Here is a 25,551-nt window from a genome sequence, read left to right on the forward strand (position 1 = left end):
GAAGTGATGATGGTGGGAGGAATCACTGCATTCCATTGGTCAGCCACTGCCCGCCACAAAGCCGGGCAGCGCCCCGGACAGTTAGGTGCTGAACTGCCACAGTCTGCCCTCCTCATGGAGTGTGTGAGGCTAGACCAGAACTTGAAAAGCAGATGGAAACCTTGCACCTGGCAAAAATAAGAAACCAAGAACTTTCCATCTTGGCAGCTAGAATGTCAGGACCAAGTGTCCGAGATTGACAGACAATGACAACCTACAATACACAAGCACCATACTGAAGTCAGCTTTGATAGACTGTGAGCTGTACAAACTCAATGTTGACACTGCAACACTTCAGGAAACAAGACTTGCAGATGCTTGTCTAAGAGGCCAATTACACCTTCTTTTGGTAAGGTAAAAGCAGCAAAGAAAATCCTCTGCACGGTGTCAGTTTTGCTGTGAGAAACAAGGGAGTAAAGCTCCTAGAAACACCCATTGAGAAGTCAGAGTGTATCATTTCGCTTAAACGTCAGACTCTGTGAACATCATTAGTACCTATGCACCAACACTCAAATTTAGCCCTGAGGAGGATATATTTTACCACTCTTTGCATTAAGTCGTCAAAAGAAAACCATCAACTGAGCAACTTCTCCTCCTTGGTGATGTTAATACAAGAGTCAGTGCAGACAACACCTCATGGCCAGATTGCCTAGGACATTTTGGCATTGGCAAGATGAATGAAAATGGCCAACGACTTCTTGAATTCTGCAACCAAAACCAAATGTGCATTACCAATTCATATTTTACAGGAAAAGATCACCACAAAGTGTCCTGGCGACATCCACAATCAAGCCACTCGCACCAATTAGACCTTGTTATCATCAGGAGAAAAGACCTACCCTTAGCACGGAACACTTACACGTTCCACAACGCTGATTGTGACACTGAGCACTCCTTGGTTATTAGCGAAGTGAAGATTACAGCCAAGAAACTACATAGAGCAAAACCTAGGAGCAAGCCCAAGATCAATGCTATTAACACCAAAATGCCAGGAGTTTGTGCAGGCTTTTGAACTTAGCATGCATGGGAAGTCATTACCAGAGAAAACAGAGGAATTTTGGGAGGATTTAAGAACAACAATCCATTAAACAGCTTTATCTACATTTGGGGGAAAGAGACCATCAAAAAAGGACTAGTTTGAAGAAAATGAAGTGGAACTATTAACTCTCATCAATATTAAGAACACAGCCTATCTGGAACACAACAAGAAGCCAACAGAGAGCACAAAAGTGAGACTTTGACATGCAAAAACCGAGATGCAGTGAGCAAGCAGCCGCTGTGCAAATCATTACTGGATCAAGCTCTATGAAGAGGTACAGACAGCCTCAGATACAGGAAACCTCAAAGTCATATATGATGGCCTGAAGAAAGCTCTAGGTACACTGTCAACAAGGCTGCCCCTCTCAAATCGCACAGCGGTGAAATCATTACAGATAAAAGCAAGCAGTTGTCTCATTGGGTTGAACACTATTCAGAGCTATACACACAAGAAAGAAACATCACCAGCAATCACTGGACCAAATGCCAACTGTACAGGGAATGCCAGAGCTAGATGTGGAGCCCACTGTAGAAGAGCTAAGCAAGGTCATTGATTTGCTATCAAGTGACAAGGCTCCTGGAAAAGATGGCATGTCAGGGGAAATCAACAACTCCAACTTGCTACTATCTCGCTACTAAATGTAGCAGGAAAAGCTTTTGCAAAAGTCATCTTAGTGCACCTACAACAGCTGGCGAATCGTGTCTATCCTGAATTGCAGTGCGGATTCAGGGCTGGAAGATCAACTATAGACATGATATTTTCTCTGCATCAACTCCAAGAAAAGTGCAGGGAGCAAAACTGACTATTGTACATTGCCTTTGTGGTCCTAACCAAAGCATTTGACACAGTCAGCAGAGCAGGTCTACTAGCAATACTAGAAAAGATAGGATGTCCACCAACTCTGTTCAGTCTTATACGTTCATTCCACAACAATATGAGAGCAACTGTCCAGTTTGACGGGTCCACTTCAGACTGCTTTGAGATGACAAGTGGAGTGAAGCAAGGATGTGTTCTTGCCCCTACACTCTTTGGAATCTTCTTCTCAATACCCTTGAACTGTGAGTTTAAGGACATGGAAGATGGAGTCTATCTCCACACAAAATCAGATGGGAAACTCTTCAACCTGTCCTGACTTAAGTCAAAAACCAAAGTCAAAAAGGTGCTAACCAGGGAACTTCTATTCACTGATGATGCCCGCAATGAAAATCTATTACTAGAACTCATGGACCGCCTTTCAAGTACCTGTCAGGCATTTGCTCTCACCATCAGCATTAAGAAAACAGTTGTATTAGGACAGGGGGTTCAATCACCTTAAATGCAAATCAGCTAGAAGTAGTCCAAAAGTTCAGCTATTTAGGTTTTACAGTGACCACCAACCTCTCACTGGATGAAGAACTAAATGTTTGCACTGGAAAGGCTGCCACTACCTTTAGCAGACTAACTAAAAGAGCATGGAGCAACTCAAAGCTTACCATCAAGACCAAACTGCTAGTGTACCAAGCTTGCATCCTCAGCACTCATGTATGGTGAGGAAACATGGAAAACTTATGCTCATCAGGAGAAAAGGTTTAACAGTTTCCATCTATGTTGTTTACACCACATACTCAACACCAATTGGCAAGATAAAGTAATCAATGCAAAGGTTCTTCAAAGTTCTTCGACTGCGCTGGCTGGGCCATCTGAGTAGGTTGGAAGACGGATGCATCCCAAGGACATGCTACATGGGGAGCTATCAGAGTGAACAAGAACAATAGCCCAAGCTTCGCTATAAAAATACATGCAAGCGAGATTTGAAGGAATTTGGAATTGATCCTGACCAATGGGAAATCTTGGCAAGTGATCATAACAAGTGACGCCATCGTCTCCATCAGGGTATCAAAGTCCATGACAGAAGCTAGCTCCTATGGCTTGAGAAGAAAATTGCCCGTAGGAAGCAAGCAGCTCCCAACAAAGATACATATATTTGCAATAACTGCCAAAGATCATGCAAATCTTGGCTTGGCCTATTCAGTCACATGAGACATTGCAAACCATCTACATCATAGGCTGCAATTCCCACCGTCTCTCGCAGATGAAAGGATGCCAACACATGTCTGTTTTCTCTATTTGGGGTCCAGCCTTGCAACTGCAACTGCACATGCTTAGCTTTTAACACATGAGGAGTAGCTCTATCGATACCCCCAGCACAACTATTCATGTGCTTAAAGTTAAGCTCGTGCATAAGTTTGAAGGATAAGAGCCTTAGTTTGCAAGGTCTCCAAGACACTATTCCTGTCTTACTGTTTGCAATATCAACTTTAATTGGGTCCTGATCCTGACTGGGGTGTTTGGGTCCTGGTATAATGTAACCAATTTCCATAGAGATGAATTAGGAAGTCACAAACACGAAGGGACGTGGTTCACTAGCACCCTTCTCTGGTAACTCTTGAATTCAACAGGCACATCAACATAAAATTGGAGTTTTACAGAGGTAAATCTAGTCCCCGGTTGGATTATGGCATCACTGAATGAAACGAGGGTAGGGAAAAGGAAAAAGCTTTATAATGAGACACCACACTGATGAGAAAGGATACACAGAAAAATGCAACAGGAGAGTTTAATGGGGTTTTGTAAAATGTCAAATGCTATCAAATGTAATAAAGTGTGGCATTTTCTCTTCACACTTGGTATATAAAATAAAATATATATTGAATCACTGACATATATCCCTCCCCAGCTTTTATTTTGGCCAATTATTTGATAAATTTGGCCTGCATTCCCAGGATATGGCTTCTTTAGAGGGTCATATTACTATCATCATTTTAAAAACCAACTTATTCCCTCCCAAGAGCAGCATGGAGAGTTAAACAAATAGAAATTATTTTGGTATCTATACACACATGGGTAAATACAGATAGTAATACATATTTGCAGTATTATGGGAATGAATTGGGTCCCAATGAATGTGGGGGGAGGGTGTTACTCCTTTCTAATCCCACTTGTCCCAATACTGTACTTCTCTGTTTTTAATGTATCCCCTCAGTCTCTCCCTCTTTCTTCCATCCTCGCACATATCCACTTCCATGCACCTCACTTGTTAGAAAATTAGCTGCTTTGTGGTAGTATGCACCCTGGCTCCTGCTTCTCTTCATAAAAAGAGACAGTTTCTCAGGGTTACTATGTTCCTCAGATGATTGTTCAGCCCACTTGCTCATCTGAAATGTCTACTCACCCTTCACAGTAGGTATTCATGCTATTTATCTCTTTGTCTCTCAGTGCATGCATGCAATAAAGTCATTTTATAATTCCAATAAGTAAAAATCTGAAATACTGTATTACTCTATTGCATGTCTCAACCAGCTTTGACTGATTTCTTATTGTACTTATTTACTAATGCACTTACCTGTACAGATCTCTCCTGTTTCATCATCTATGCATTCTCGGTCATCACACTCACAGAATTTACCATAGATGAGTCCATTCCCTTCCGAATTCTCACACTTGCATCTACCACATTGGCATACGCCTGTAAACATTCAAAAAACCACTCTTGTGATTATAGTTAATAAAAAGAATAGTTGTTGCTGTTTTAATTAATCCAACAGTGGTTTTATACGCCTTATTGCTGAGCTCACTGAAAACTTAAGATAACCCAGGGGATCAGAGGAGTCCATCTGAAGTGTAAATAGATTTTTTTAGGTGTCTCACTCTACAAAGAATAAAGAACCATAACAAGAAGTATCATACTTCTCTAGAGCCAAGTAAAATTCACCTCCAGGGCTGTCTGTCAACAGCTACCCCAAAGGCATCATAAAATCCACAAACATGAATGCAACATTCTCTTTCTCTCATGAAGGAAGAAAGTTGAATTCTACACTACCAGTTTCTCAAGGATGGAATCTGACTTTGTCCAGCTCAATGGCCATATGGCAACAGACGAGCATGACAGCACACTTGAGATCCTAGAAATAACATTGGAAGCATCCCCTCAGTATATTTAGAGAATCCCACAACATCCTAATATCCCCTATACAATCATAATTTGGAGAATGTGGTCCCAATGTAGTGAGATGGGGAAAACCCCAAGAAATCAGTCTGAATTAATTTTGGGGGAGGACCACGTGCAGTAAGAACTCATGAGGGAAGAGGACTCAACTTTATATAGTAATTATCACAGCAATACCTTTAATTTGCCAACTGGCTAGCTAATTGCAGTGAAAATGTGAAACAATCAGCAAGTACTTTACCAATATATAATTAGAAATGGCTAATACAACTGTGAGCTTTTTCTGCAAGGATGTACATTACAGGGATAGTTGACATAATCCTGGAGGATCGATCCCTCATTCACTGATCTTAAACTTTTCTGCAACATTCCTTGGTTACGAGAGGAGGTTCCTTGTCCTATTAATGTAGTTTTCACTAGGCTCGGCAAACCAGTCAATTAACTGTTCAAATAATGTCAAATTATCAGTCAATTGATTGCCTATAATTTGGCCATGGTCAAATATTGTAAAATATTGCAGCAAGAATACCCTGATATAGGTGGCAGTCTATCTTTTGATGGCATCGTGGTGCCATTCTTTCATTTGTTAGATCTTAAGTTCATTGTTTTGCATTTTTCTGAGTTAAAATAACTCACGTAAGCAACTTAGGGCTTAAATAACAAAACAAAACAAAAACTTGTGGAACTAACATAACATCTGCTGATCATCATGCTGATGACTCTGCTCATATGTTATAGCCCTTTCCTTTTCCCTGCTGGTGCATTGAGACCACAGCTCATCATGTTGGACAATACTGTCTTATTGTCTCCTTGTACTCCCCCATCCATCTGTCTACATCCATCTGTTGTCTCGTGTCTTAAACTGTAAGCTCGCTGGGGCAGACGCTGTCTTTTTGATCTGTGTTTGTACAATTCCTAGCATAATGGGGCCCCAGGAACTACCACAATAAACATAAGAAAATCAGCAATTTGCATTCCAAAGTTATCTAGGAGTTTGCGTCAGCTGTGTTCATGCCTCTTGTGTCTTTGCTTTCCACCAAAATTCAGAAGATGAGATTACTGGAATAAAAACTGGTATCCAAAGCAGCACATGTAAGCTAATAATACATGATACTATTGCAGATATCAATTTTTCAATTCAGATTTGTATTTACAATAGAAACTAGACTGAGTGTCACACTCGTTCAGACAGGGAATAGAAACATGCCATGTGATCTACATGCCTAAGCTAAACAACTTGAATTTAAAAACAATGACAAGAACTTGATTACAAATAAGCTACAGATCTAGAATTATTTGTTGAAGTTCATTAGCAAACAATGTTGGATAATGAATAACTTCAAGAAAACTCCAATTTCTCAGCAGATGATTCACAAATAGAAAAGGAGAAAAAATGTATTCATTACAAGTTATTTAACCAGCTTTATGCACAACTGTGTGCATGCATTTATAGAAAATGTATTGGGTAGTTGGGCTCCTATCATCATGGTAGGCTTGTGTTTTTGAAAATATATATATATTTCTTTCTGCTTCAGATATGAACCCTAGAGTCTAAGAATAAAGCAATGAAAGTCAAATACCTGAGTGAAAGACCTGGTGCCTAACTGGGCCAGTACTTGCAATAAATACACGATGATACCCTTCCTACTTCAGTGTCATACATATATCAGATACCTGTTCCAGGTGCTAGGCAATCTGACAAATATTTAAAAAAACATAGTCCATAACTAAACAAAATGATAGAAGCAGCCCAGTGGCCAAACCCGCACAACACCAATCATAGCCAGTAAACAAAAGACATTACAAAACTAAAACATTCCTGCCTCCAGTCCCACAACCTACTCCAAATCGTTCCAATCTCAAACAGCTCAAATGGCTGGTCAGCTGGTTGGGCTTTTCAGTGAATCTCAGAAATGAACAGACTCAAGCCATCTCCAGCCAAGAGATGGGGGAGAGTGAATTCAAAAGGAAAGAGGCGCTCAGGGAGAAAGCTCTCCTAGCAGCGTCCTCTCTTTTACCATGAGGGGGCTTCAGCTCATGCATTTCAGCTGATCACAACTGATGATGTCTCATGTTGAGAGCCAAACCCTCATTTAGGTCTTTATCAAAAACAGTATTTTAAACTCCACCCAGAAAGAAACAGGTAGGTGGTGCAGATCCTGGAACACCTCACAGAAGAATGCTCTGCTTAACATTTACACATATATGTGAGTTATTTGTGTGTCTAATTTAAACATGTGTGTATGTTATCTGTTTCCACAGTTGCTCAAGCCGCCTTTGATAATCTGGGTCTATATGATGTTTAACAAAGAGGGAGCTGTGTGGATGTAGCTTTATAACCAAGTCGTGGTCCTTCTCTTGTTCAAAGTGGTAAGTCAGTTACTTTGTTTTTGTAGTTTCTCTCATCTCTCTCTCTCTCTCTCTGACACATTGGGTCATGGCTCATTTCTGGTGTAAGACTTGATAATGACTCTCTACTGTTCAACACTTCCCTTTGCTCATCAATATCTCAATATCTGACAAGCTGTAGGAGAGTGTTTCGCTACTGCATTGAAGAAAATACCAAAACATGACAATATAAACTGACTACATAGAACAAACCTAGGTCCAGTAACCAGATATCTTTCACAAAGAGAATTTCCACAACTCTGGGTTTTACTGTCATGTTTTAAGGTGCACCACTTGAAGAAAGAGGCAGAAACTAAAGGTTTTTGTATAAACAGAAAAGCAAAAGGAGAGAGAGTGCAGCTCTGATTACAAGAAAACCTAGTCTTTAATGAGAGCTTTGCCTGCACACAAACTGCCTCCCTTTTTAAAATTGAGCTCTCAGTCTTACCCTTAAGCAGCTGATTGAGTCTTCACCAAACAGTCCTGCCTTAATTTCTCTCCTGCCTATAGTCAAGTAACAAGTATCATATCAAACATGGATTAGATTCAGCTAAGATAATTCCTAGTACTTTTGCAGTCTATATTATCTCCAGCAAAGGAATGACTATGCTTAGTCATTACTTTAGTGCCAAAATGCTAAAATGAGTAAGAGAACTATCCCGTAAGTATAAAATTACATACATGTATGGGCTTAAATGTAAATTAAAATACTGGCAATGTTGGGCAAAAGTGTGAACTTGGCAACTCCTCCCACTGCCAGATTCACATAGAGATTTGTGAATGTTAATCAGCAGAATCGGATTTCAGTTCAGATTGCCTGCAAATGTCCACTGTGCAGCTGGATCTTCAAGACAGTTGTATCTTCCCCTGTTTATCTACTTGGTAATTCCCACTGAGGTCAGCACGAATCATAAAACTTAAACAAAGGATAAAAAGAGTTACAACAGCTCAGAATGTAGGAGGGTTTTGGCTGGAGGTTCCATAACCAAAATTACATGGCAAATGTTTTGTGATAGCAAGTTTTAATAATCAGAGTTAAAGCTCCTGTTTAAATTTCCAGAAGGGATGTTTGCAAATGCCTCCTTTGCATCTGACCAAAACAAAAACATCTAAGCCCCTCTCAGTGTAAATGTTGTTACCACATCCTTTTGAGGAGTAAAACATCTGGCACAGCTGGAGTCTTCATCAATTTAAAATAGTTATGGATGAGCCAGAATACTAAAGAAAGCATTTTGAGTACACTTTAGAGGTAATTTAAAAGTCATACAAATATTTTCACATAAATCCTTATAAAAAGTTTAAACTAGCATTGCATATCATGTCTAGCAATCTGCATACTACAGTTTAGGTTACATTTTTCCCACTGATTTTTCTGGATGAAGAAGTCATTCAGAACAGCTGGAATCCATGTCAATTTCAAAGGAAAGACTCAGCCTGCTGACTCATTTTCATTGTATTATCTGAATTCCATTACACACACACACATGCTGATGAATAGAATTTCACAGAAGTTTAGTATGTCTCTATAAGTATACCAAGCAAGCTTTAAAACCATATTCTGTGAAGCTTTAATTAAACCATGTCAAATGTCATCACAATATACAAAGTAACACAGGAGGAACTTTAACCATTAAGGAAAATATCTTACCTGCATTAGAACAGATAATATCTTGAGAATTCTTACACATTTCATTGCTCTTCTTCCGTGTAAGGTTGCAAGTAGTTGGGTACTGACAAGAGTCACCATACCAGCCTTCATCACATTTGCATTTCCCACAGTCACACTTTCCATGGCCTAGGAATTTAAGGAAACAGTGTCAAAATCAGTTATCATTCTAACTCATCTTTTCTAATCTACTTTTTAAAAAAGCTACAGTTGCATCAAAAACGTTTAAAGATGACATCCTTAACAGATTCTCTTTAACTCACATTTGAACAATTATAAACATGACTGCTTTTCTAAAAGCTGGAAACAGTTTAAATTAACTTTGAAGAGAGATTTTAAATGTATGTAACTTTAGTTTCAGAGTACATTATTTTGATAGTCCTGAATGGCTATTTTAAAAAGGGATTACAGAATTAGACTACTAGTACATAAACAATATTTATAGCCTTAAAACCTTTTTTTTTTTTTTTTAGTATTTTCATTGCTAACCATTATTATCTCAATAAAATGATTGCAAGAGCTTCTGATAGTGTTTAAAGACAATGGGATGTATATTTCATGAGTAGCATGAATATCATTGCTTGGTAGGTTAACACTGCAAGAGCTTCAAGGACCAATCCAACTGTTTCTTCCATCAATAGATGGTATGGTGTATATCAGCGGAGATCTGTACACTACATGTCTTTTGCAGTATCTTGCAGAGCAAAGATATTCATGTGAACCGTGAGCAAAGTGTGTCATTTCAACTACTTTTTCTTTATACAAGGTCCAATAGGGTTTTACAAATCCTTTAAATGTCTTAAAAAATTTCTGACTAGATCACTGACTGCACTGTTCATTTATGTTGCAGTTGAACCATTGTATTCCAAATTAATCATTAAGCATAAATTACAGTCAGTTAATTTCCAGTTTCCTCTTTACACTTTTAGACTATGTATGATCTTGTATAAACTAGTCTATCAAGAACAACATATGGCTTCAAACAGTTGCACACAAAGGGCATCTATCTAATTGTCAGGTGAGCATTCTAAATGGGTCACTTAATTTCTCATCAATAAAATCTTACAACAGTTGATTTTAAATATGTCAGTTTGTCTGCAGTTAGAAACAACAACATTAAAGTACAACACACCTTCTGCTAATATCCGGGAATTTAAATAAGCTATTGTAAATAAATTGCTTTCATGATGTAAAACCATTTTATTTGCTAATTAAATACATTTTGTATTTGCTGTCTCCGGTGGTCCAAAGACACAGTTCAATAATTAAAGGACACATTAAAGAACATCATTATTCAGTTCTTTTTAAATAAACAAATAAATAAATCAAGTAAATAATATAAAAATATTTGTTAAAGACTTGTCTGATGACTTGTTCATATGATCTCTGTTTGCACATGAAAAAGGTGAATGCCAGCAGAAAGAGAGTAGAGGGCATAATATTTATATAACATTTTCCTGCTTCAGTGGTGGTTAATGGCATAACCCTCACTGGTAAAGGAAGATAAGCCCTAGTGGAGCTAAACCGAACCAAAATAAAACAAACAACTAAAAGCCATTTCCTTCTCCATTTTAAAGAATACTCCGGACAGCAGCTAAGGCTTCTTCCATCCCAGCTTCCCTGATGATTTACTGGCTCAATCTCTGCTGGTTAAGAAAAGAAGCTCCAATAAAAAGGAGAAATACTTTTTTCACTGTTGTTCCTTTAACTAAACAATACAGCAACTCAGTGACAACTGCTGCACACTTTCCCTTACTTGGTCTGGCAGCAATCTCTCTCAGTCATCGGAGATAGACATGAATCAAAATACATTAGTGCACAAAGGAGAAAACTTAAGAGTGTGACTGTACATGTATATGCATGTCTCTTTTAGAAAAACAAACATTTGAAAATATTTTGATAATCACTCTTAAAAGTGAAAAAATCTGAGTGTGAAGTCCTTAAGTTAGCCTCTCTCTTTTTCTGTTTATTATGGGCCAGTTCGCCAGTCTGGGATCTAGACCAGAGTAAGAGGGGTAAGACTGTAAGAGTGTATTTGTAGATGCATGTCTCATTTATTGTACTTACTGTATTTGCTGAGCACTAACAGGACACAAAAATATAGTTCTCAGTCCCAAGAGTTTACAGTCTAAAAGATAGACACAGAACAGATTTGGTCTTTTGTTTAAGGCACCAAATTGGAATTCAGTAGATTGGGTTCATTTCCTGGTTCTGCCACAGACTGTCTGCATGACTTTGGGCAGGTCACTTAGATCCTCCTGTTGTAAAAGTGGGGATTAATAATACTCCTGTTTCTCATAAAGGTGTTGAGGTGATCCCGGCAATTACAGACCGGTAAGTCTAATGTCAGTACCGGGCAAATTAGTTGAAACAATAGTAAAGAATAAAATTGTCAGACACCTAGAAGAACATAAACTGTTGAGCAATAGTCAACATGGTTTCTGTAAAGGGAAATTGTGTCTTACTAATCTATTAGAGTTCTTTGAAGGCGGTCAACAAACATGTAGACAAGGGGAGATCCAGTGGATATAGTGTACTTAGATTTCTAGAAAGCCTTTAACAACCCCCTGCTTGAAGCAGGACCAATCCCCAGACAGTTTTTACCCCAGTTCCCTATATGGCCCCCCTCAAGGATTGAATTCACAACCCTGGGTTTAGCAGGCCAATACTCAAACCACTGAGCTATCCCTCCCCCCTACCATCTAAACAAGAAAATAAATCAGTAAGGAACCATTAGGAAAGAGAGATAATAAGAACAAAAATATAACATAATGCCACTATATTAATCCCTGGGATGCATTCACCTTGAATACTGCATCCAGTTCTGGTCTTTCCAGCTAAAAAAAGATATATTAGAATTGGAAAAAATACATAGAAGGGCAACAAAAATGACTAGGGATATGGTACAGCTTCCATATGAGGAGAGATTAAAAAAAAGGAGACAGTTCAACTTAAAAAAGAGATGACTCAGGGGGATATGATAGAGGTCTATAAAATAATAAATGGTGTGGAGAAAGTGAATAAAGAAGTGTTATTTACCCTTCACATCACATAAGAACTAGGGGGTCACTCAATGAAATTAATAAGCAGCAGGTTTAAAACAAACATAAGGAAGTACTTCTTTACACAACACACAGTCAACCTGTGCAACCCATTGCCATGGGATGTTGTGAAGGGTAAAAGTATACGCGGGTTAAAAAAAGAATGAAGTTCAGGGAGGATAGGTCTATCAATGGCTATTAGCCAAGATGGTCAGGGAGGCAACCTGAGGCTCTGAGTGCCCCTAAACCTCTGACAGCCAGCAGCTGAGACTGGACAATAGCAGATGGGTCACTTGATAATTGCCCTCTTCTGTTCATTTTCTCAGAAGCATCAGGCACCGGCCACTGTCAGAAGACAGGATACTGGGCTAAATAGATGATTGGTCTGACCCAGTTTGGCCATTCTTATGTAAGGAATTGTGCTGTCTTTTAAACAATTTTTCATATATTTTTCTGAGGCACTCTCCATCAGGCACTGAGTTTAAAGCTGTACTTGAGAAGTTGACCTTGCAGTGCACCAAGTTCTTAAATAAAGCCCTTGGTTCACTAAGCAACTACATTAGATATATTGCCTCTGGTGGAATTTCAATTTACATTTCTAGGAATAACCTGCAGTGACAAGGGGGAAAAAAATGTTATAGGCATATTCTCCTGTTGGACATTTGAGATCCAGCTTATTCCAAGACAAATCATCTTCGAAACAAACGAACAAAAAACAATTCCCAAAAAATCTCCCAGCCTTTCAGATGGAGGTAATTTTTTCTGATTTTTTTTTTTACTTCTAGGATTTCACTCACCTTTTGATAACTAAAAACTTAGCCATTATTTGTGATAACACAGTCCAGAGCAGGGGTGGCCAACCTGTGGCTCCGGAGCCACACGCGGCTCTTCAGAAGTTAATATGTGGTTCCTTGTATAGGCATCGACTCCAGGGCTGGAGCTACTGGCGCCAACTTTCCAATGTGACAGGGTCTGCTCACTGCTCAACCCCTGGCTCTACCACAGGCCCTGCCCCCAGTCCACCCCTTCCTGTCCCCTCCCCTGAGCTTGCTATGTCCTCGCTCCTCCTCCTCCCACCCAGAGCCTCCTGCATGCCACGAAACAGCGGATCGGGAGGGAGGGGGAGGAGGAGGCGCTGGGAGTGGGGTGGGGAGAGCTGCTGACTTATTACTGTGGCTCTTTGGCAATGTACATTGATAAATTCTGGCTCCTTCTTAGACTCAGGTTAAGAGGTGAGCAAAAAAAAATTATCTTAAATTCTTTTCCAGCAAAAAAATTCAGATTCAGTAACTAATTCGTGTTGGTTTTGTCATGTTGGTGCAGACAAAAAAACAAAGATAATTAAAAAATCTAAATGTTTTTGCTGCCACATGTTCAAAATGAAACATTTCAATTTTTCAATTCAAAATGACTTTTTCCAATTTCCTATAATTTTATTAAAAAACAATCATGAGCATCTTAAAACGGTCAAAATCTAAACAAACCATTTTGTTTTACCTAAAGCAATTATTCTTCCCTCTTTTTCAGAATTGCTAGCAAACAGGAGATCCATTATCCACATAGCTCTAGTCACCAGGGACTTTCCAATGAACAGAAATGAATGCAGAAATTTTAGAAAAACAAACATTTGAAAATATTTTGATAATGGCTCTTAAAAATGAAAAAATCTGAGTGTGAAGTCCTTAAGTTAGCCTCTCTCTTTTTCTGGTTATTATAGGCCAGTTCGCCAATCTGTGATCTAGACCAGTCGTCTCTGAAGTGGGGTGCGCAAGAGGATCCTTCAGGGTGCGCGGCAGGAGGAGCACCGCCGGCGCAGCGCCACTTTTTTTTTTTCCCCTCCCTCAGCAGTTTGGCCAAGAGTCCGAACAGCTTTTTTTTTTTTTTTTGCTTCGACAGTTCGGCCAGGAGCAGGGGGTGCATGCTCAAAAACTTTTTACTGATGGGCATCTAGACCAGAGTAAGACGGGTAAGACATTTGGTGATGCCCCTGCAGCACCCAGGGAGGAAGTCTGAGTGCATATCTACACTACAAAATAAAGTTGACTTAATCAGGGCCGGCTCTGGCTTTTTTGCCGCCCTAGGCAAAAAAGCCACCCACTGCTGCGCCCCCCCCCTTCCCCAGGCGCGGCAGGGGAGGGCGCCGAGCCCGGCCACAGGCCCACAATCCCCGACTGGCCAGAGCGCTGGGAGGAGGGCGGAGAGCCTGGCTGGGGCTCTCCACTCTCCCCGGCGGCCAGAGCGCCGGGGGGAGGGCGGAGAGCCCCCGGTGGCCAGAGCGCCGGGAATAGGGCGGAGAGCCTGGCCGGGGCTCTCCTCTCTCCCCGGCGGCCAGAGCACCGGGGGGAGGGCGGAGAGCCCCCGGCAGCCAGAGCGCTGGGAGGAGAGCGGAGAGCCCGGCTGGGGCTCTCCACTCTCCCCCGCGGCCAGAGCGCCGGGGGGAGGGCGGAAAGCCTCCGGCGGCCAGAGCACCAGGGGGAGGGCGGCGAGCGCGGCGTGGCTCTCTGCTCTCCCCGGCAGCCGGAGCGCCTCGGGGAGGGCAGCGAGCCCAGTCGCGGCCCTGCTCTCGGGCCGGAGCGCCCCGCCGCGCCGCCCCCCTCCAGGCACCTCCCCAAGCACATGCTTGGTGGGCTGGTGCCTGGAGCCGGCCCTGGACTTAATGTAATTTGACCTTGAGCCTCTGAATTAATTAAGTTGATTGTGCGTGACTACACCATGCTCATTGTGTCGGTGGAGTGCAATTCACAGTTGCTGCTGGCAGTCTCAGAGCAGCTGCACACAGTTGAGCACTGTTTCTGGTCACAAACAGTGACCAGCTCTGACTGATGGGACCGCATCATTTTGCAGGTATGGGATGACGAGCAATTGCTGCAGAACTTTCGAATGCAGAAGGACACTTTCCAGGAACTTTGTGCAGCGCTTTCCCCAGCCCTGCAGTTCAGCAACACAAAAATGAGACCTGCTCTGACAGTGGAGAAGCAAGTGGCGATCGCTGTATGGAAGCTTGCAATGTCAGAAAGTTACCGTTCAATGGGGAATCAATTCAGAGTAGGTAAATCAGTGGTGTGTAATCTGCGGCCCGCGGACTGTACGCAGCCCGTCAGGGTAATCCGCTGGTGGGCCACGAGACAGTGTTTACATTGATCGTCCACAGACACGGCCGCCTGAAGCTCCCAGTGGCCGCAGTTCATTGTTCCCGGCTAATGGGAGCTGCGGGAAGTGGCGTGGGCCACAGGGACCTGCTGGAGGGAGGTTGTGAACCAGGCGATGCTGACTGGCTGTTCAGCAGGGGCTGCAGAGGGACTCTATCCTCCTACGTCTATTCCTGCAGTTCAACCAGACACCTCAAAATGACTGATTGGTCCCTCATAATCTGAAGCATCTCATCCCGCATGCCATGCTTATGCTCCTGGGATGCTTTCCTGCTCTCCATGTCCACATCTAATTTCTCAGTCAGTGAAATCCTCCAGGCTCTGAGCTGTATATCAGCTATCCCTGAGGTGTTCATTATCTTGGTGAACATGTCCTCCCGTGTCCTCTTTCTCCTTCTTCAAATCAGTGAAGGTCTCTGTACAGGTGTTGATAACACAGCGAAGGACACATTTCCCAGCTTTAAGGCATGGAAAAGAACAAAGCAGCCATTGTAAATGCATACAATGTTTCCAGAGCAAGGCTGTTTTTATAATTACAAAAATGAAATTCAAACCCCTTATTATGCTAGGTGCAAGCCATAACATAATCAGAATCCCTACCTATTCAATGAGCTGTTTTGCTGTTCCAGCTATGGTGAGTAGGCCCCTTGAGTCAGGGGTGACTGAACTTTTCCTGAAGTTTGTGGCAGACTTATGTCGGGAGCATAGGTAGCTAGTTGAACAACAGCCCTTCCCCCTAGCAACATGGGATGTTGTTTAAGAACAGGGGGCAGGGAGTGTTTTCTCTCCCAAATTGCGAAATTTCACATTGAGGGGCCTCCGAAAGGGTGGGAGAAAAACACAGGAAGCCCACCCCCAGTCTGGTATCAGCCAATTGAACTACATGGCGATCCATGCCAAGCACATTAAAGGCACTGTGGTTTGACGATCTGGAATTCATGCGGGGTGGGGGTCTACAGGCTTTATTGTTTGTTGTATGAGCACTTTTAATGAAAACTTCCCTTGTTTCTTCTAAGTGACCCTATGTGATATCAGTCTCCTGAGGGTAACAGAGGTGGAAAGGGAGGAGATGCTGCAAGGTCTGGGTATAGACTTGGTCCTTATGCTGCTATGCTGTGTACTGCAATGAAGCCAGCAGAATTAATTCAGGAGTTGCATGGGAAATTGTCCTACCATGGTAGAAGAAATAAGGCTGCCCTCCCCAGAAACTTTCTGCAAAGAATTTCAGAGTACCTCCATGAAAGTTTCCTAGAAATCTCCATGGAGGATTCCCGGGCTATCCCGGTCCACATAAACAGTCTTTTCTGGGGGCCACCCTCTGCATAGCTGGAGCGGCCTCTTGGAAGTAGTGACCCACAGCACCTCACTTTGTCTTCACCGTAAACTTGCAATAAAACCGAATTTGTGTGCCCGCTAAAGTTTAACTGGAATTTGATTGGAACTTTATACTCACCAGAGGTGCCTTCCCCGGCATTACAGTCAGCCACCATGATGTCCTGCAACCCACAGGGCTCCAAGGTTAAAAATATTTCCTGGCTCTCGGGGAGAATGGATCTACCGCTCGCCTGCCTCCCTCTTCCTCATCCACCATATTGTCCTCTTTGTTGTCCCTAGACTCACACATCTGAGAGGTGTCCACATTGCTTTTGGGGGTACTGGTAGGGTCACCCCTGAGAATTGCATGCAGCTCATTGTAGAACCGGCATGTGTGGGGGTCAGAACCAGAACTACTGTTTGCCTCCCTTGCCTTCGGGTACAATTTGCGAAGTTCTTTTATTTTCACACGGCACTGCTCTGTGTCCCTCGTGTAGCCCTTCTCGCCCATAACCCCACGCGATCTTGGCATAGATGTCAGCATTTCTTCTGCTGGTTGGGAGCTCTGCCTGCATAGACTCTTCTCCCCATACAACAATAAGCAGGGCCGGCTTTAGGCCAATTCCACCAATTCCCCCGAATCGGGCCCTATGCCTAAGAGGGCCCCGCGCCCAGTGGCAGGGCCACCGGGATGGGGGCAAGTGGCCGAGAATCCCTTCCCTGGCTAGAGGCTCCTTTTTAATTTTTACTCACCCGGCAGCGCTCCGGCGGCACTTCAGTGACGGGTCCTTCACTCGCTCTGGGTCTTTGGCAGCACTTCGGCGGCAGGTCCTTCAGTGCCACCGAAGACCCGGAGCGAGTGAAGCACCCACCGCCGAAGACTAAGAGTGCCGCCCGGTGAGTACAAGCCCCACGTGTTTTTTACGTGGTTTTTTTTTTTCAGTCATCCCTGCCGGGGCCCCGTCAAAACTGTTCGAATCGGGCCCCGCACTTCCTAAAGCCGGCCCTGACAATAAGATCCACCACCTCCTGTGCAGGCTAGGCTGGAGCACGTTTGGGGCATGGAGTCTCCAGCTGTGCTGGTGTGCTCCCAGTGTTAATCAAACAGGAAATGGGAATTCAAAAGTTCCCGGGGCTTTAGCAGGGGAGGTGCTGTTTGCTATGTACCTGGCTGCAGTGCAGCGGAATTGAGAACGATATCCAGAGTGGTCACAGATGAACAGTGTGGGACACCACCGTGAGGCCAATTAAGTTGAATTACACAATGCTGTGTCTGAACTACCTCACTGTTGACCCATGAAAACTGAATTAAGCGCTACGCCTCTCGCAGAGGTGGAGTACAGAAGTCGACATTAGAGGCAACTTAGGTCAGTGTAAAGCAGCCAGTAGTGTAGACAAATACATTAACAGGTCAATTTAAGGTGGCTTCCGTCGACCTTACTCTATAGTGTAGTCCAGGCCTGAGAGTCACAATCTCTTGCTGCTCCAGGTGAAATGCAGCTTTTGCCTTTTCTTTTCAGCCATGTTTTAAAGACTTAATTTTCTCCACTAAAGCTATACAAAAATGTATTTTAACAGGCTAAAACACTAAGGGAAAGCGACATTATTAAATGGATTGGTTAAAAATGATTGAGAAGGTTGTCTTTTTATTACAGTAAATAATTAATATTATTAATTATTATTATTAATCCAGGATGGTTTGTTCCTGACATATGGAGTCCTTTAATTTTAAGACACCTAAAGTTAGGGGAATTCAGACACTTGAAGCCAGCACAGAGTGATAGGGACTAGAAATTCATATCTTCACGCAGCTTAATGGCATACATCCAGTGACACAGCAGTCCTAGTGTCTAACGGATGGGCAATAACAACAATAATAAATAACCACCATTATAAATAGCATTAATTGTTAACTCTATTAGCAGTATTAACAGAGGCACTGAGGATTAAACAGGAATGGAAGCTGAATTACCTTCTTTCTGCTATACCGGGGTGGGGAAGCCTACAACCTGCTTCATTTCATCCGGCCCACAGCAAGTCTACATGCCATGGGCCGGAAGCCCTGGGCCTCGGTGCCCCCATGTGGGGCTGGAGCCGCGAGTGCCGGCTCACCCTGCTGCGGGGGGAAGCTGAGGTTGCCAGGCTGTTAAAAGTCCAGTCGGCTCCATGCAGCTCCCAGAAGTGACCGGCATGTCCCTGCAGCCCCTAGGAGCAGGGGCAATCAGGGAAGCTCTGTGCACTGCCCCTGCCCCCAGAGCTGGCTCCGTAGCTCCCATTGGCCAGGAATTGCGGCCACTGAGAGCTGCGGGGCGGTGCCTGCTCAGGAAGTGCACACCTTGCAGAGCTCCCTGGCCCCTCCATTTCGGGGCTGAACATGGCGGCCATTTCTGGGAGCAGCAAGAAGCCAGGGCAGGCAGGGAGCCTGCCTTAGCCCCACTGCACTGCTGACTGGGAGCCGCCTGAGTTAAGTGCTACCCAGATGGAGCCCGCACCCTGAACGCCCAGCCCCACGTTGGAACCCTCCCACACTCTAACTCCCTCCCAGACTCCACACCCCCACTCGTACTCCAACCCCCTGACCCAGGTCGGAACCCCCTCCCACACCCAAATTCCCTCCCGGATCCCGGACCCCAAACCTCCTCCTGCACCCCAACCCCTGCCCCAGTCCTGATCCCACTCCTGCACTCCAAATCCCTTGGCCCCAGGCCAGAGCCCCCTTCTGCATCCCAAACCCCCCCCCCCCCCCCCCCCCCCCGAGCCGCCCCCCCCAGCTGGAGCCTTCACCCCCTCCTGCACCCGAACCCCCTTCCCCAGCCTGGAGCTCCCTCCCACACCCTGAACCCCTCATTTCTGGCCCCACCTCAGAGCCTAGGGGAAGCCCTGAGCCTCCGCGCCCCCCCACAGGGCTGTGTGTGGCCTGCGACTGATTTTTTCTCTGGGTCAGTGGCCCGATAGAAAAAAGGTTCCCCACCCCTGTGCTATACCATTCAATAAAGCTCCAAATGAAGAATCAGTCAGAACAAGCCTACAAATGTTAAGACATGCCCTCAGAAAATAAATTCAAAATTCAGTACTGCCAATGTTATTTTGTTATCAGATTTTAAACTGTTATGACAGTTAGATGACAGAAAAGTTAAATGATCGTTTTTATATATAATATACTTCTATAAACACATTCATACATACACACACATATATAATACACACATATAACTATATCATCTAAATATTTCTTACAAGTGATATCCCTTTTATTCGTCATATTGCTGTAAGGAGTAAGTACTTTGCTAGTTTCTATATAAACTATGGTCAGTATGATTGATAACAGCAATTTCAAAATCACCTAATCACATACCTCTATACAAAATTATTTCACTTGAAAAGATCATTGTTCTAGAAGAGGCAGTCCTTGTTACATGTTAGCTGTTAACAAATAATATTATTTTAAGAAACTGCTTAAGGCTAACATCAACGCTGTACATTGTACATAACGTATAGTGCTCTTTTTAGGGGAAAATGTCCAGTATTTGTTGTTTTATTATAGTAATAGCAGAAGGAAGACCTGGATCACATAATATATTTTAAATCAGTAGCTTTAGAAACAGTAACACACTAAAAAGTCAAATTACTGATAAAAAAAAGTCAAAATGTTGCCCTCTGGAGGATATTTCTGACATTAAAAATATTGTACAAGGTTTGGTAGAAACAAAACTTCATCATTGTAGGATAAAACTATCAGAATTTGCATAATATATTGTCTTACTTAGTTTCCTTAAATGAGTGCAAATAAAGGAGAAATGGTTTTCACAATTAAGATTTTAATTATCCTCTTTTTATCCCAAAAGACTCAGATACATCTGTATGTAGAGATAGAATAGCACATAATGCATAATTTTACATTTAGCTTGGGAGTATTAAAAATATAGTTACCATGAACTGAAGGTTTTATTTCAATTGCATAGACTGGATATTTTAAATTACAGCAAATTTTATTTTTTTAAAATACATAAATAAATGTATTTTTAAAATATTTTTAAAACCAAGGTATTTGTCATCATCATAAATAAATTGGGAAGTTTGAGATTGAAACATATTTCCAACCAACCTACATGTCCTCCCAAATAAATTCATATTACCCCTGCCCTAATAAATTCTTCCCAAAAATCAGGGACCTTTTTGCAGTACCACTCTTCAGCTTCTGCTCCAGGTTGCAGGGGCAGGACTGCTGGGAACATACCCACTCTTCCTTCAGCACAGGCAGGGCAACTGGGATCCTCATAGCCCCTCTCAGGCCTATAAGCGTGGTAGGGCTGTGGGGTCCTTCACTCTCCTCTCAGGCTTGCAGGAGTGGTAGAAAGAATGACCATGAGCAACTTCCCCTCTCCTTCAGACCTGCAAGGGGAGCAGGTACTTCCCAACCCTTCCCAGGCCTGTTGGGGAAAGGAAGCTGGGCAGAGCAAAAAGGATGTTCACCCCTCCTCTCAGGCTTTGGGGGACAGGGAACTCAGATACTTGGCTCTAGTAAGGGAGGGCCACTAGGGTCTACATATTGATAAGTGGGGAGTGAGTTAACAAGGCTGTCCCATTTTACATTCATGCCCTCAGGCATTAGAAGGGTGTGTGTCTGTAAGGGGCCATCTAATCATCACATTTCCAGTCTGATGGGTATATGTTTCTTCTCTAAGCAAAGTGTGGACTAAGACTGCAGTAGAGAACGAGTCGAGAGTACAGAACAGAGTTCCTGTTCCCAGGGCCGCCCGGGATGGGGGGGGGGGGCAAGTGGGGCAATTTGTCCCAGGCCCCGGGCCCACAGGGGCCCCCCGAGAATATAGTATTCTATAGTATTGCAACTTTTTTTATGGAAGGGGCCCCCAAAATTGCTTTGCCCCAGGCCCCCTGAATCCTCTGGGCGGCCCTGCCTGTCCCCAGCGTGGAAGACATTTCTTTTGGCTTTGACTGAAATGCCTTCCTTCCTCTCTTTGGCACCTCCAAGGCTCTGTATGGGATGGGTAGTCTGCTCACCAGACTGCTCCAGCTATGCTCGGGGCTGGTGGGGAATTGGGACCAACAGCAATGGCTGGCTGGAGGCAGGAGTGAAAAGGAAGCAACTTTCTCATCAATTCCTTGTTTGCACCTGGCTTCTGCAAGCTAGAAAAAGTGCCTTAGAATCAGGAGTGTTAGGGTATGTCTGCACTGCAAATGGGGATAACAATTGCAGTGTAGATGCTTGGGCTCAGTCCAGAGCCCAGGCTCTGACGCCCAGCAAGTTGGGGTGAAGGGATATCTACACTGCAATTTTTATCCCCATAGTGCAAGCCCCGCAAGTCCAAGTCAGTTGACCTGGGCTCTGAGACTCTCTGCCACATTTTTTCCCTTCAGTATAGACTTACCTTGAGATATCAAAACAGAGTTTTCAAATGCTGAAGCACACACAGCTTGAGTTCTGCTATGGCTTTACGTGGCCACTTCCCTGACAGAGGGTTGAAGAAGTGCACCACACCCGCAGCAGTGGCTGAATGTATTCTGCCTGCCGTGCTTTTGCTGAGCAAACTCAGGAGCAGTTCTTCCACTGCCTTTTTGGAGGAACAAGATGCACTGCCAAGGGCCAGCCTAGAATTTCCAATCTGTGACTAGAGGAAGAAGTCCATGGCATCACCCTCACTCCATACAGTCTTGCCCTACTGGGACATGTGATGTCACTGAGTGCACTAACTCTCTGCATCTGGGGTTCAAGAAGCACAAGCACCAGGATTCTGGCTGTCACCATACAGTTGCCCAAAGGCAGAGAAAGGTTTCCCTGCACTTTCTCCCTATTTTTACCTGCACACCATGCAAGAGCAGCCAAAATCTGGCTTGCAAACACCAAGCACTACACTTTGCCAACTTTGCTTTCTACTGCCATGAGTAAAACATGAGAAACTCAATGTGTGTGTGCATGTGCAGACCCTGGTATGCAGAACTTTATGCACAGAACTTTATATAGGCTCCAGAATGGAAATTGGTAATGAAACTTTCAACTCCCAGTAACCAGTTTTGACAACTGAGGCTTGCTACCTCTTGATGGATATTTGCTACTACCTCCTGATGGATTTTATAGTTTCATAGAATTTAAGGCCAGAAGGGACCAGCAGATCATAGATTCATAGATTTCAAGGCCAGGAGGGACTATTGTGATCATCTATTCTGATCTCCTGTATAACACAGGCCATAGAACTTTCCCAAAATAATTCCCAGAGCACATCTTTTAGAAAAACATCCTATCTTGATTAAAAAACTGCAAGTAATGGAGAATCCACCACAACATTTGGCAAATTGTTCCGATGGTTAATTATGCTCATGGTTATCAGTGTGATATAATGTGATCTAGTTTGATCTCCTGAATATCAAAGGCCATTACATTTCACACAGTTACCCCTACATTGAGCCCAATAACTTGAGTAAAACTAAGACTAATGTGATCAATTCACCTCTCACACCTTCTCTTTGATAAGCTGAATAGGTTGAGCTCCTTAAGCCTCACATCATAAAGCTTCTTTTCCCTAGATCATCTTTGTGGCCCTCTTTTAAACTCCCACCAGTATTTCCACATCCTTCTTGAAGTGTGGACACCAGAACTGGCCACAGTATTCTTGTAGCAGTCTTACCAATGTTGTGTACAGAAATAAGATCACATCCCTACTTCTACTCCAGTCAATATTCATGACACATACATACAACAGAAAGACAAACACATTCCCCACCCGAGTCTTATACCCATCTGTCATAAACAGACAGTTAAGGGTTAATGCCTCTTTTACCTGTAAAGGATTAAGAAGTTCACCTATCCTAGCTGACACCTGACCAGAGGAACCAATGGGGGGGGACAAGATGTTTCAAAAGGAAGGAAGGAAGTTCCCTTTGTCTAAGTCAGTTTCAGTTTTGGCCGGAGTGGAAAAGATCAAGGAATCAGCCTCTTATCAGAGTAGTGAGTATTAGAAAAGGAATAAATAGGTTTATGTTTATTTTCTTTTGTAACTTGTCTTGTGCAATTAGAGGAATAATCAAATTGGGATTTCGTTTGTATATCTAAGGTTTTGCCCAGGGGAACATCCTCTGTGTTTTGAATCTGTTGTCTGTGAGAGTAGCTTGTATGCTAATCTCTCAGAGGTTTTACTGTCACCTTTCTTTCTTTAATTAAAAGTCTTATTTTTAAGAACCGGATTGATTTTTTCCTTAGTTAAGATCCAAGGGGGTTGGATCTGGACTCACCAGGAATTGGTGGGGGAAAGAACGGGGTGGGGAATGAGTAATTCCTCCTTGTCTTAAGATCCAAGGGTTTGGATCGGTGTTCACCAGGGAATTGGTGGAGGAGTCTCTCAAGGCTACCCAGGGAAGGGTTATAGTACTTGGGAGGGAAAGATTTTGGGGGGGAAGACAGAGTTTCCCAAATGACTCAAATATATGGGTGGTGGCAGCAAAACTAGATCTAAGCCGGTAATTCAGCTTAGGGGTTCTCATGCAGGTCCCCACATCTGTACCCTAAAGTTCAGAGTGGGGGTGAAACCTATGACACCATCACCACTGTTGTTAGAGTTATGGTTGTACTTTCTGTTTTTGTTTGGATTTTGGAGCTTTGTGAATATGTTCTGTGGGTGAACATGCATTACATTTGACATTTCTGCTTGGATGTTAATTAAATGATGATCTAATCGTTCACTTCCTGAGGAGGGAGAGTTTGAAGTGGTTTTGGTAGTAATCTTAACATATAGGATAGCAAATGTAACTGTCTCACAAGGGAGTTTTAGTTTATGGTTCCCAGGTTTTTGGGGGAAAAAAGTTATGGAGAAAATTATGTTTTGACTACAGCTGGTTGAATGTTTTCTGACACAACATTTATCCATCACAAAATTCAAATTTGTCAAAACTGAAACATTCATGGGAACGTGTTGATTTCGATGAAATTTCTTTTTGAAAGAAATCAAGATGAAGCATGTCTTTAAGGTTGAAACATTCTGTTTCATCCTTACTGGAATGTAACATTTTGATTTTGAAACAATGTTTTGTTTTATAATTTACTTTATTTTGTATTTTATAAAATATGATATAAAAATGAAAAACAAATAAAATGAATACAAATCAAATTGAATATAATTTAAAATAAAGAAATTAAAATACATTTAAAATCTAAACACAATTTTTGATTGATCAGAAACAAAATACTAAATCAAAAATTCATTTAACAAGAAATTTAATTTTCCCTTTTCGTTCAGATTCTGAATAAAAACAAATTTTGAAATTTTCTGAATTTCCCATGGAACATAAATTCCAAATTTTGCCCAGTTCTAGTTATGACAGATAGAAGACACAAATATATGTGGATTAGACACAGCACTGTAAATGATCTGAGGCCTAGTGGCCTTTTAGAACTTTGAGCTCATTTCCACACAGTATTGCCCTTTCTCCTACTGCAGCTGCAGAAACAATACAACTGCAGCATACAAATGAACTAGAGAGGAATGCCAATGACTGGTTGAATTACTTCTGATGTCACGATAATACTACTTCAGAATACCCTGGCCCTAAGTATAATCAAAATAATTAGAGACAATATTGTTAATAAATTTGCTTAATTACATCTTAGTTTCTTCAAATGTAGCCTATTCAACAGAGAGAATGAGAATTTTTGGTTCTCTGGGAACTGTGGTTCTTCAGATAGACAGTCTACAAAGGAAACAGTAATCCCAAAAATCTTATTAAAGTACTTTTAAATTTTATCCCACAAACTATTTAAGCAGATTTACTTGTAAATCCTCAGAAAATCTTTACTCACCAATTATTATGTTCTGTAAATTTGGGGAAGATCCTTTGAATTCTTCATAAAAAAAAAACCCAAAGAGGTTTAATTACAAATGTCACTAACTATGCAGCCACTCTGGCATCCCCATAATAAG

General features: G+C 42.5%; 1 protein-coding gene across 1 annotated transcript in view; it reads right to left on the bottom strand.

Moving 5' to 3' along the window:
• Nucleotides 1-25,551, bottom strand: part of ITGBL1 (integrin subunit beta like 1) — a 203,398-nt gene that overhangs the window by 89,719 nt on the left and 88,128 nt on the right. The window contains exons 3-4 of the mRNA XM_034758206.1: nucleotides 9,100-9,246; nucleotides 4,461-4,583 (exon numbers count right to left, since the gene is read on the bottom strand). Coding sequence (XP_034614097.1) covers nucleotides 4,461-4,583; nucleotides 9,100-9,246 — 270 coding nt within the window. The remainder of the gene's footprint in view (nucleotides 1-4,460; nucleotides 4,584-9,099; nucleotides 9,247-25,551) is intronic.

Source organism: Trachemys scripta, chromosome 1 (assembly GCF_013100865.1).
Source record: "Trachemys scripta elegans isolate TJP31775 chromosome 1, CAS_Tse_1.0, whole genome shotgun sequence".
Taxonomy (NCBI): Eukaryota; Metazoa; Chordata; order Testudines; family Emydidae; genus Trachemys; species Trachemys scripta.